General features: G+C 35.7%; 1 protein-coding gene and 2 long non-coding RNA genes across 3 annotated transcripts; 2 read left to right on the top strand and 1 right to left on the bottom strand.

Moving 5' to 3' along the window:
* Window positions 1-5,770: 5,770 nt before the first annotated feature.
* On the top strand, window positions 5,771-7,022 carry LOC123879594. The gene is made up of 2 exons (XR_006799035.1): window positions 5,771-6,765; window positions 6,838-7,022. It is a non-coding gene; the product is annotated as an uncharacterized LOC123879594 (long non-coding RNA).
* Window positions 7,023-7,115: 93 nt separating this feature from the next.
* Window positions 7,116-8,936, bottom strand: LOC123879568 (UDP-N-acetylhexosamine pyrophosphorylase). Its single transcript, XM_045927348.1, has one exon. The coding sequence runs from the start codon at window positions 8,707-8,709 to the stop codon at window positions 7,246-7,248; it is 1,464 nt and encodes a 487-aa protein (XP_045783304.1). The 5' UTR covers window positions 8,710-8,936; the 3' UTR covers window positions 7,116-7,245.
* A 1,184-nt stretch (window positions 8,937-10,120) lies between these two features.
* On the top strand, window positions 10,121-11,164 carry LOC123879591. Its single transcript, XR_006799032.1, has 2 exons — window positions 10,121-10,540; window positions 11,027-11,164. It is a non-coding gene; the product is annotated as an uncharacterized LOC123879591 (long non-coding RNA).
* Window positions 11,165-12,586: the final 1,422 nt, after the last annotated feature.

Below are 12,586 nucleotides of genomic sequence, written 5' to 3'. Positions count from 1 at the left end.
AGGACTTTCCGGCTCCAACGGCCATCGCCTCTACGACAGGCATGGCCTGCCCACTGCCACTTCAGCTTGCTAACAGTTTGGGCTATGTCAGTGACCTTGGTTCTCCTGCGGATCTCCTAATTTCGGATCTTATCCCTCAGGGAAACTCCAACATAGCCCTCTCAATAGCTCGCTGAGCGAATATGAAGGTATTAGTTATAGTAGGTACCCTTTGTACTTACTTAGTTGTCTTCTGAGGTTGTCTTAGAGACAACCCTTTTTTTGAAGCACACTCGAAGGTGCCAAAAGGTGCGTAAACCCCGCGCCATCCATCTCTTTCCTACTTTAGCTAAGATTTTTTTTAAATCCCTTTTTTCTCGACATGAAAAGAACCCTGTCTGTTTTACCCGAATAAAGACAAAGGATAAAATATAGGTATTTTTAAAAATCTTATTTCAGGCGGATAAAGTCACGGATAACAGCTATCACACTAATATTATAAAGGCGAAAGTTTGTGTGTATGTGTGTGTGTGTGTTTTGTTACTCTTTCACGCAAAAACTACTAGACGGATTTGGCTGAAATTCGGAATAGACATACCCCTACTGAATTAACACATAGGCTACTTTTTATCCCGGAAAATCAAAGAGTTCTCACGGGATTTTTAAAAATCTAAATCCACGCGGACGAAGTTGCGGGCATTAGCTAGTTAGAAAATAACAGAAGAAAAAAACCTAATATCTACGACATACACACGAAAAAACCGTTCTAGTACAAATACCTACATTAGTTATCCGAAAGTGATTTTGGGATGTGGTAATAATTTTGGTTGTTGTAATAATGGTAACTTGTGGCGCGGTTGCAAAACCGGTTGGACTACGTTCCTGCGGCGGCCGTGTCGTAATATGCATTTTTATAATAGACGATAACATTAGGATACTAAATGAACTTAAAAAACCGGTCAAATTCAAAATGTTTTTATTCAATTAAACTTTTACAAGTGCTTTTGAATCGTCAAAAAATCTACCACTGGTTCGGAATGCCGTTGCTACCGAGAAGAACCAGCAAGAAACTCGGCGGTTGCTCTTTTCAAGATTTGAATATGTACATATTCAATTTACAATAATATGCCATACAAGCAATTGCAGCGCCGTGTATTGCTGGAGCGAGTCAAATCCAAGCTTTTTTGTCATTTAGATAATCTTCGATTGTATAATAAGCTTTTTTCAGGAGCATACTTTTAATAAATTTTTTAAACTTGTGTAAAAGGTCAAGTGCGACTCGGGCCTCGCTCTTTTGGGTTCCATACAAATATATACCTACCTAAAGCCAACTCTACACTCGCACGTGAATCCGCGCCGTTATTTCACGCCATGAATGTATGCCGCGATCCACGCGTGAACTGTGTCCCTCCACACTCGCAAATCTTCAGTCTTGTTCGTGACTATGAACCGGAACCCTTTGTCGCGGACCAAAAACCGACACTGATCGGGGAAAGGCGCGAACGCAAAGGCGTGAACAACATCTACACTCGTGTTTCGCAGTTTTCGCGGGCTTTCGCGGCCGTTCGCGCCGCGAGTGTAGAGCCCACTTAAGTATGTAGAGCTGCATTGCGACTCCTCGTCTTACAGTTCTATAAGTTCTTAAGTATGGGTTACCTGCAAAAGATCACTTTAGTAATAAGGTCACCCTTTGTTGTATTAAGTGTATCCTGTATTCTTTACTTTTTGTAATTTTGTTAACAATAAAGTCGTCTAAATAAAATATTTTGGGTGTATGAACATTTCTTTTCCGAGCCAGATTTTTTCGTCAAAATCAGCTAAATGGTTTAGGCGATACTGTGGAACATACTACACTAGCCGATGCCCGCGACTTCGCCCGCGTGGATTTAGGTTTTTCGAAATCCCGTGGGAACTCTTGGCTTTTCCGGGATAAAAAGTAGCCTATGTGCTAATCTAGGATAATATCTATCTCCATTCCAAATTTCAGCCAAATCCGTCCAGTGGTTTTTGCGTGAAGGAGTAACAAACATACACACACACACACACACACACACACACACACACATACAAACTTTCGCCTTTATAATATTAGTGTGATTTACATGCAAAAAAAATTGTTCTAGTACAAATAATGCAAACATAATGTCGGGATGCGGGAATAATTGTAACTTGTGGCGCGGTTGCAGAACTAAAGGTTTGACTACGTTCCTATGGTAGCTGTGTTGTAATAAACATTTTTATAATATACCATCACTTTTTATAAATATCGTACCCATATCGTATCGAATAGATTAAAAGTCATTATAATATTATCTTCTGCAAAAAGATGGCGCCAAATTATGAATCACAGACAATTTGTTATTGCACTATAACTATAATAGCGGAATAATCAATGTTTTTTACAAGTTTATTAATATTTTTTAAAATAAGAAGACATATCATTCATATCGACAAAGTTCTTTTTAATGTATTTTTTTTCCCCTGCTTCATTTGACTTTTCAGAGCATTCCATCCTGAGTATTTATTCATCCAAGCTCTCGATTTTATCTTTTTTTTAATCTTAAATAAATGATTCTTTTTTTTTGTCAGCCCTAGCACAGACTACGGTCTATTTGGGCTGCAAAGTGCAAATCTTCAAACACCAGTCTCAGTTTTTATCTACTGCTTTTGTCTACAACAATTTGGTGTAAAATGTTCTTTTTTAACCCCCGACCCAAAAAGAGGGGTGTTATAAGTTTGACGTGTGTATCTGTGTATCTGTCTGTGGCATCGTAGCGCCTAAACGAATGAACCGATTTTAATTTAGTTTTTTTTGTTTGAAAGGTGGCTTGATCGAGAGTGTTCTTAGCTATCATCCAAAAAAATTGGTTCAGTAGTTTAAGAGTTATCAGCTCTTTTCTAGTTTTCTTGTAGAAAAAAAAGTTAGATAACCGTTAGGTTCTTAATATTATGTCAATTGACAAATGTCAAGCTGTCAAGATGGACGTTGCCTAAATACATAATTATTTATTTGAAAATGATGTTTTGGAAAACTCAAATACTTTGGATCGTCGGGGGTGTTACAAATTTTTAATTTACACTTGTTTAATTAAGTCTTGTAAGAAGCGCTGCCCCACGTTGGGCGCCAGATGTAAGAAGCACTGCCCCACGTTGGGCGCCAGATTGTAATAAAGCGGGGGAAAAGGTTCCACGTTGTCGACGGGTCGGGATTCAGCCGAAGCAATTCAAACAGCAACGTTGCGTGAAAACCCAATGACTTTATTCTAGGTTTACAGAGTAGAGAGTCCCTAACCTAGGTCCCACGCAGTGGAAGCCAAGGTCGGAAGCACCACTAGACGACGAGAGTCGTGTCCCTTACGGACGTCCCACGTAGTGGAAGCGAACGTCGGAAGCGCGACTTTTACACGGGGTTAAGAGAGTCGTGTCCCATACAATTCGTCCCACGCAGTGGAAGCGAAAGTCGGAAGCGCGGCTACAAGGTGACCTCGTGTGTCGAGTGATCCATACTAGTGAATCACTTTTCGATTTTCGATTTTCGATTGATAAACATTGGCTATGGCTGGGTCTTATGGTAGGGTTGCGAAAATCTCCCTAGCGTCGTTTACTTTTTTGCCAACGTACAGTCAGCGCCATCTAGTTCCAACTTGGCAAGTTACAGGGAGTGATGCGATCTATATTTCCGCACCCTGTGATTAGCGCCAGCTGGTGACGTTGTAGTGTTACAGTCTTTAATAAAATAATTAAATAAATAAAAATAAACACGGACGAAGTCGCGGGCATCAGCTAGGCTTATATTCATATAAAAAAAAAATTGTATGTCTGTTGTTTATGGGTTCATGCATCGTTTCATCCGATTGAGTTGAAACTGTGTGCATTTGTTGTTGACACTTTCTTTCTCTCACACTAGCTACGAAGTTATTAAAAAACTTGTGAAGGAATTAAATAAAACGACAGAATTAAACATAATTAAAATTATATTTATTTATAAGGAACGTAAAATTACTTAATAAAAGAATCTCGTAATTAATATATGACTAAAAATTTAAGTACAATTCATTTTACATAACTTACAATAATATTGCTATTTGTATATAATTTCTTAAGACAATTTCTTTAAAAACGTAAACCAAAATTTAATGACTTGACTATTATTATAATTTCTTTAATAATAATAATATGGTGCTAATTCGGCTGTACAGTCTCTAAACTAAATAGACATAGACACGTCTAACATCGCCTTTCTATATTCAATCTATCTGCCTTATCTGTCGATTAGTTAAAAAAAAATACCCAGCAAATGTCCTGGGTCACCTGATGTTAAGTGAAGTTTAATTTAGAGATTATGTGCAGCAAAATACGCCATAACTATATAATATTATGTACAGTTCTAAAGGTTTCTAACTTTAGAGTCTATCTATACTAATAAATAAAATTGGAGTGTCTGTCTGTAATTTCGAAATAACTACCTCATATTAAGCTCATATGGTTATTTGAACGATACCATAACTGAATCACACGTTTTTAAAATTTTTGTCTGTCTGTCTGTCTGTCTGTCTGTCTGTCTGTCTGTTTGAAAAGGCTAATCTTTGGAACGGCTGAACCGATTTTGACGGGACTTTCACAGGCAAGTAGAGGATTGACCAGGGCGTAAAATAGGCTACTTTTTTAACCGACTTTCAAAAAGGGAGTTGTGTTTTTCTACCTATGTACACCGAAATCTCCGAGATTTCAGAACCGATTTGCGTCATTTCTTTTTTAATCAATAGAGGAACTTTGCGACATTGTTTCATAAAAAATTTGGAGTCCAACTCCTCAATCCTGATGCTGCAGGGGATCTGACCAATCCACGCGGGCGAAGCTGCGGGCAACAGCTAGTTCTAAATAAAATTTTATATAAAACTATGATATAAGTAGGTATGTAGTTACGAATAGACGGAAAATACATGATTTTTCCGAAACGACGGACTATTCCAAAAGTCAAATAATAGGTAATTAGTTATTCGATTGCAAGAATCAGAGAATCATTAAATATATAATCATGGTTCAAGAGTTACAGCCCGCTGACAGACAGACGAACAGCGGAGGCTTTATAAATAGGGTCTCGTTGGCACCTTTCGGGTACGGTTGTATATTGTAGGTATATCAAAGCTTTGAAAAGAGCAACCGCCGAGTTTCTTGCTGGTTCTTCTCGGTAGGAAAGGCATTCCGAACCAGCGGTAGATGCTTTTGACGATTCAAAAGAACTTGTAAAAGTCTACTTGAATAAAAATATTTTGAATTTTGGAACCCTAAGAATGACATACAATTCGATTTTTAAAATTCATAATTAGTGCTAATTTATTTGAATTAAAAACTTAATTTGATTTTTAATTTCATAATATACAATTTTTTTTTTGTAAAAACTGTAAGAAAAATGTATATTATGAAATTCAAATTTAATATTTACAGAAATTTATTGTATAGTAAAATTATTTAGTTTTAGAATTTAGTCACAATAGAATTAGCGCCTCTTAATTAAAAAAAAAGCGAATTACTTAATTTTAATTGCCCTATTTATACATTATTTATTTTAAGTTTTTCCAAAATATTTGTGATTTTTTTTCAAAGAATGTCTTTTTTAAAATTTGCAAACTCAGGTACATTTACGAAAATATTTTATACAATTTTATTTCGATAATAGAAATTTATATACAATGAGACCTAAAATATATGACAGTAATATTATATCGACTGTGAAACTGGCAACATTATCCTATTTCAAATTTTGACGATTTCACTGAAAAAATGAAAAAATCTTCATTTTTCTCTTACAATCTGGTAACAAGGCTAGGGTGGTTAGTAGCCACGGCCGTAGCCTCTCACCAGACCAACCAGAGACAATTTAGGAATTATAAATTCCGTAATTGGCCTTGCCGGAAATCGAACCCGGGACCTCCCGCTCATAAGACAGCTCTCACCACTGCACCAGGGTGGTTATCGCTACTTTAGTGTGAGGAAAGTTTTTTCCTTCACCTGTACCTAAAGTTTTTTTTTTTTTTTAATAGGCAACCGCTTGACCACAATCACACCTGATGGAAAGTGATGATGTGGTCTAAGATGGGACGCGTTTACCTAGGTGCCTATTCACTCTTGTTTTAAAGATACCCGGATTGTAATTGGTAGGAAACACAGATCGCGGAAGAGTAAAGTTTTTAAAATTGAGATAGGACATGTTGCCAATTCACAGTTAATATTTAAAAAATATTTACACAAAAATTAATAAAATGTAATATACCAAATTCTTGTAAAAGTAAAATAATGTGATGAATAACCAAATTCTTTTAAAAGTAAAATAATTGTGATGATAACAAAACATGTTAATTTAATTACAATGGGCAAGATAATATTCATTAATTGATTACTGCCCGAGAAAATGTATAATAGATATTATGCATTCATTAGCGGAAATGATAAGAATGTACACAATTCACCAGTGTGGAACGAAAACTGAATAACTGACATCTTTGTTAAAAGTAACTCTCACAAATTATTGTGAGTTTTTTGTGGGCTCTTCTCAGACTTGGGCGCGTTTGGAACCCTCGCAGCTTTAGTTTTAAGTTACGTAATTAATTATCACCACTATATCGTACAAATTTAACAATTTCGACCATCAAAGAGAGTACAATTTTACCTACTTGGAATAAATGATTTTGACTTTGACTTTGAAAGAAAAATTATCTAGGTAGGTATATGGGAAGGAACATATGTGACATTGATACCTTAAACTGATACAATTAGGTATATAAAGTATTTCAGAATTAATTTATAATTTATTCCACAGACATTTTAATAAATTAAAAATTTCAATGTACTCATTAGTTATTATTTGATTTTAATTTTCTGGACTCTACTGCAAGTTATAAGATTTAAAAAAACTCAGTCAGTAAGGGAACAAACAGAAAAAAAGTTGTATCAGTTTAAAATAACAGAGTACTTATTTATTTAATTATTAAAATTATATACATAACAATGACTTCATTACACCATTCATAATGGAGCTTTATGGTAAGAAAAAAAATTGCATCTGCAGAAAAAAATTTCAATTCAATTTTTTTTACTTTAAATGTACAGGGCATTTATGTTACATTCAGTGCCACAAAAACCAGTCAGTTTAACCCGACACTGCATTAACTTATTACAGTTATATTATAAAACTATAAAAATCAGCACAATGTCAGTTATTCAGTTTCATCTCTACGCTATAAAGGAACTTACCTGTATATACAACTAATGTTTCCCATTCACACCATTTGTGATAGACTCATGCGTACTCTTCAAATGGAATGGAGACATGGTGAATTCTACGCTCTCAACGATATCCTTCAAATTTTCACCACCGTACGAAAGCAACGGAGAGATTTCCACATCGATATCATCCTCGATAATACCACCGGCTTGACGAATATATTTCCTGTGAAGCCGTAATAAATCCTCTCGGGTGGTCGATGGACAATCCTTCTTAGCCGAATCAGCATTTTTCAATGCAGAAAACTCAACGTCTCTCGCTACTTCTAAACATATGAAGTTCTTAGCGAATTCGAAGACATCGAAAATAAATTTTTCCATTTTAATACCGTTTGGTTCCGACGGCTTCTGCTTAATACCGTTTGAATCTACGTATGGTATTTTTTTCTTGGCAACGTGGAGTTTTAGTTTTGATTCGTAATCACATATCTTTAGTAAGAATTCGGATGAGAAATAGTGGTTACAGATGTTGCCAGCGGAGAATGTGAGCTGACCGTCCGGGTTACGCCTCTCTGCTGCTTCGTCTGTAAGCTCGGAATATTCCACGACTTTATAAAATCCGTTAACACGACAAACGACTCCTACGGGTTCGCTTGGCATCGATTTCCTCACAACTTTAGCAGCGCAATCTGCATTTTTCGTCTTACAGTAACCGATGAAAATTGGATCGGCAACCTTAATTAGGATGTTGTCAACGGAATGTGCGTGCAAATGTTTGATACCCCGTTTAACGATATCGTCCAAAACACCTTGGCTTTTAAGCGACCTGTAAATTCCTCCGTTACCATCAGGCGCTGACGACAAGTGGTATTTCTCGTCTAAGAATATTTTTCCGTCAAAATCGAAGCATGGTAAACGTCCTTGTTCAAAGAAAACAATATTTTCTTCGTTTAAACCGAAATAATTATGGTTTCTGAAGAACTCTGCTGTAGGTGCACGAGTGTGCTCGGAAGTCATGATATACCAGGTGATATTACCTGCTTTTCCGGTGTGTTCTTCAGCCATTTGTTGAACACGAAGAATTCTTTCAGCTTGAATTTGGAACAGGGTTTTTCTAGATGGTAAACCAACATCGTACATTCCTTTCGGGTGTCCGAAACCTAATCTCGTCGCTTGGCCACCAGCCAGCAGTAACACACCAACTTTGCTATCAGAAATCTCTTTGAATCCTATGCTTTCGTACTCCTGGATCTTGGACTCTGTTAGACCGGGTACAGATTCGTAGTGCGTTTGGGGGATAGGCTTCAAATCGTCATCGATTTTCTCTAAAATCACTTTAGTGGATTCCATAGCCCGATGGAAGATATCGGTCATTTCCGCTAAATCCAACTTATTAATTTCACTCGCCAGCTGTTCGCGCTCATCCTGGGACAGTTCCGGCCAGTATTTGACCAAATGTTCCTGGCCATGGGCCGCCAGGCGGGAGTACAGGTCCTCGTAAGACATAGCTCGCTATCGGAAACTCGCGCGTAACTAATCCGTGTGATATCGAGACCGATCGCGGCGATTAGAAAGTATACACTGGCGGTAACTCGCGGCCGTCCCACTGTTGTTCATTTTCACCATTCTCCCACCACGAACTGAATAAAACACGTCGGCGGGTTTCCTAAATGACAGCTCGCATGTTTATTTACATATTTTTTAGGGCGAGTATACATTTGTATAATGTCATTACCACTGGCCGTCATTACTTTCCTCTATGATTGTGCTCTATGACTCGTAATCTAGTCAACATGCGCGATTAGTTTTATAAAAAAAAGTTGTCTAGTCTCTGGTCTATGTCTATGACAAGTTCAATGACTTCCGGTATTACCATACATCGAACTCTAAATCCTACCATTTTAGTAGAATAAAGCATGACTTTGTCTGTGTTGGTGTTGGCTAGCGGGCGTGCTTTGCCTTTTTGGAGTGTTTTTTTTTTTTTTGTTAAAACTAACTGGGAAGTCAGTAAAACTAAGGGGGTGCCGTGCGTATGTCGGCGAGCGCCGGCACAGACGGGGTCCATACTTGTATAGTTTAACTAACTTGTTACAAATAACTACAAACTTGACATTGGCTAATCTTTGTAAAGCCAGACGAGAGAGAGAAAAAGCATGAGTTGTTAGCAGTTTATTTATTTCACCAACAACTTCCATACAGTTAAATGACAATAAAATTTACATACAACATAATTTCAGTATGGTTGTCAATTACAGGTGCAATATTAAGAATAAAACTAATCTAACACTAACCTAAAGCAATACAATTTCATAATCATCCGCTCACTTGCCCGTGCCCCGTGGCGCGATCGTATTACCGAGCTTTGCCTTACTCTACTGATGCCTGCCGGCCCGGCGCGGCTCGGTTTTCATAAAAGCGTTCATTGTGACTAAACTTGATAATGTGAGACTGTCAAGTGTTGTTTTTTACGTTAACTAGGAATGAAGCTAAGAATGCAGTCTTTTGTTTTTCAAAATGCGACGCTGGTGTAGTATTACGATGCGATAAATATGGAGATAGCGCGTTTCGGAGGGCCACTTGTATTTAAAAACTAGCTGACGCCCGCGTGGATTTAGATTTTTCGAGATCCCGTGGGAACTGTCTAATTTTCCGGGATAAAAAATAGCCTATGTGCTAATCCAGGGTATTATCTATCTCCATTCCAAATTTCAGCCAAATCCGTCCAGTAGTTTTAACGTGAAGGAGTAACAAACATATACACACACACACACATACAAACTTTCGACTTTATAATATTAGTGTGATAAATCCTTGTATTTTAAAGCGGTGACCTAGGGTGTTACATGGGTGTATAACTTCAAATTACGTTAATTAGATATCAGGCAATAAGGCAATAAATAAAAATATACACTTGTCTATACAAAAATATTTATTTACAGCACTTTGATTCTGTACAATAATCTGGCGCCGCCAGGCATAATTGGTTTTAAACTTAGAGAGTCTAAGATTCACAAATACCAGTTCTGGGTCTAATTTGTAAGTGAAACAATACAACTAGTCTAATATTCTTACAAAGTTAACAAAAATCTTGGCAATAGCATCCACCAATAACTAGAAATATGAAAATTAGTGCAACAGTTCCCATTTACACAATGAAATCATTTTCGCTTATCTGATTTTTTTGTTCTACATGCTATACAATACAACATCAAAGATTACTATACATTAAAGTTTTAATGCCCTTTCCATAAACGTGGCACACTTGTATATTGTAACATACAAAAACTTAAGACCAACAATAAACAAAAAATCTATCACCAGATGTTGGGCGTAAAGGGTAGGTTCAGATTCAGATTCAGATTTATTTATTTGCTTTCATGTACATTTACATTAATTGATGGTGGGTGCTTAAAGCTAAAAGCTAAATACATGAGACCCTGTCAGGGCATGGCAAATACAATTTTAGGTACAGTAAAATGGTTAATATTAAAGATACAATAAGAATAGGATTAAAATTATTAAAATTATCATTACTAGATATTAAATATTATTCATTTGTATTCTTATATATTATTATATTATGAGAATGTTGACTAGAATGTATTATAAAGCAAGATTAGTACAAAATAAAGATATGGTCAAAGTATAGTAGTATTAAATAATTGCTGTCATGGTCTGATTAAGTCTCTGTCAATAGAATAAAATATTTAAAATAGTTACTGTATGAATTTAATTTAGTTATGTTGCAATTATTTAATCTTACAAGGTCTTATAGTTAAATGTCAATATCAGATGTCATTTACAGGTGCATCACGCTATTGAGGTAGGTACACACTGAGTGCGTGATCCGTAAATTACTCTACTGTTCGTAGTCACAATTACACCCGGGCCGGTGACTTAAAAACTATCTTGAGGTGATTCTACAAAGGATTTAAAAAAAAATTCTTATATCCGGAATCGTGAAAATATTTTTTAAATTTTTTTTAGAGAATTTACCTCGACCGTGAAAGTTAATTATGTTGGTGAGTAGTTTGGGTGGATATTATCGTAAAACTGTAGTATGACCATGATTTGCTCATTTTAGGGTAAAAAAAATTTTTTTTTCAAAAAAAAAGTGCAAATTTATTACTGGAAATATGTTCTAACGATACAGAACCACCAAAAAAAAAAGTCTTCCTGTATAAAAAGTTTGTAAGAAATAAATTTTTCACCCCAATAGGCGGGTGAAAAATTAAAAAAAAAATTTAAAATTAAAGAATGGTAATGTAAATTAAGTAAATAAAAAATTTGAATTCTTTCTTCCAGCTGACAAAATAGAAAGGGGAGGAGGATGGTCTTCCCCTAAAATACAAGAAAACCTTCGGGCGCCAGCCAGCCGGATATAAATATGCTCGGATAGTCTTGCCGAAGCTTGAACTTTTAATCTCAAGGCAGGGATTTGGCCTACCTAGCCGTGGTCTCTCTGTTCGAGCCGACAAATGTATATATTGGTGAATAAAATCAAAGAATTATATTTAGAATTTAAAATAAATTTATGAAGTTTCCAGAATTTTATCAGATGTTTTATTTACAAAAAAAAAAACGAAAATATATAATAACGTCCCTTCGTTCTTTCAATTTCAATGTCTGATTTGTTTTTTTTTTTTTTTCATTTAACGAACCGCATGTAGATATAACTAACACAATATTTGTATGCCACTATGGCTAATGTATTGAACCTTGTAATCATATATTATCATCTTATATACACACATTATGCAAATAAATAATTCTATTCTATTCTATTCTTCGCCTTATCTTAATTTTTATATTTTATTCTCATTACAAAAAATTTTAAAAAATAAAATACTTAAGAGTAAACTGAGCGACATGGCCACATTTTCATAACGAGGTTATGAAAATTTTTTTTTTTCCTTTCATCTCTCTTCCATCTGCAATCAGTCGGTGGACTATGAACAGATTTGATCAAAAATTTAAGGTTATGAAAATAAATTAAGAAAATTATCACAAATTGTCAAAATATACAATCTGCTAGGCATATGATGAATATATAACCAATTTACCACGCTGAAAGCAGTATTCCATCGGACAATTCTTGGGATGGGATCCGATATAAATTCTAACGCGTGATTTTCATTCACGATCCATGGTGATATTTTTAAAGAAAATTCCGCATGACAAATTATCAAAAGTTGAGATAAAAGATGTGAAACGGTGGGGCAAGGGAGGAAGAGCTCCAAGAAAATGTTGGTTAAAATTTTAATCATTTCCTTGTTGGAAAATGATTAAAATTTTACTCCTAATGGCGAGAGAGGTTTAAATTTTCACTAAAAAGAGTTACATTTTGGAAAAATGACAACTGACATTCGAAAAGGTAAACAAA

Source organism: Maniola jurtina, chromosome 28, assembly GCF_905333055.1.
Source record: "Maniola jurtina chromosome 28, ilManJurt1.1, whole genome shotgun sequence".
In the NCBI taxonomy this organism is placed as follows: domain Eukaryota; kingdom Metazoa; phylum Arthropoda; class Insecta; order Lepidoptera; family Nymphalidae; genus Maniola; species Maniola jurtina.
This window is presented reverse-complemented; position numbering and strand designations above follow the sequence as displayed.

Coding starts and splice junctions, on each gene's coding strand:
- LOC123879568 (XM_045927348.1), bottom strand. CDS start 8,709: ATGTCTTACGAGGACCTGTACTCCCGCCTGGCGGCCCATGGCCAGGAA.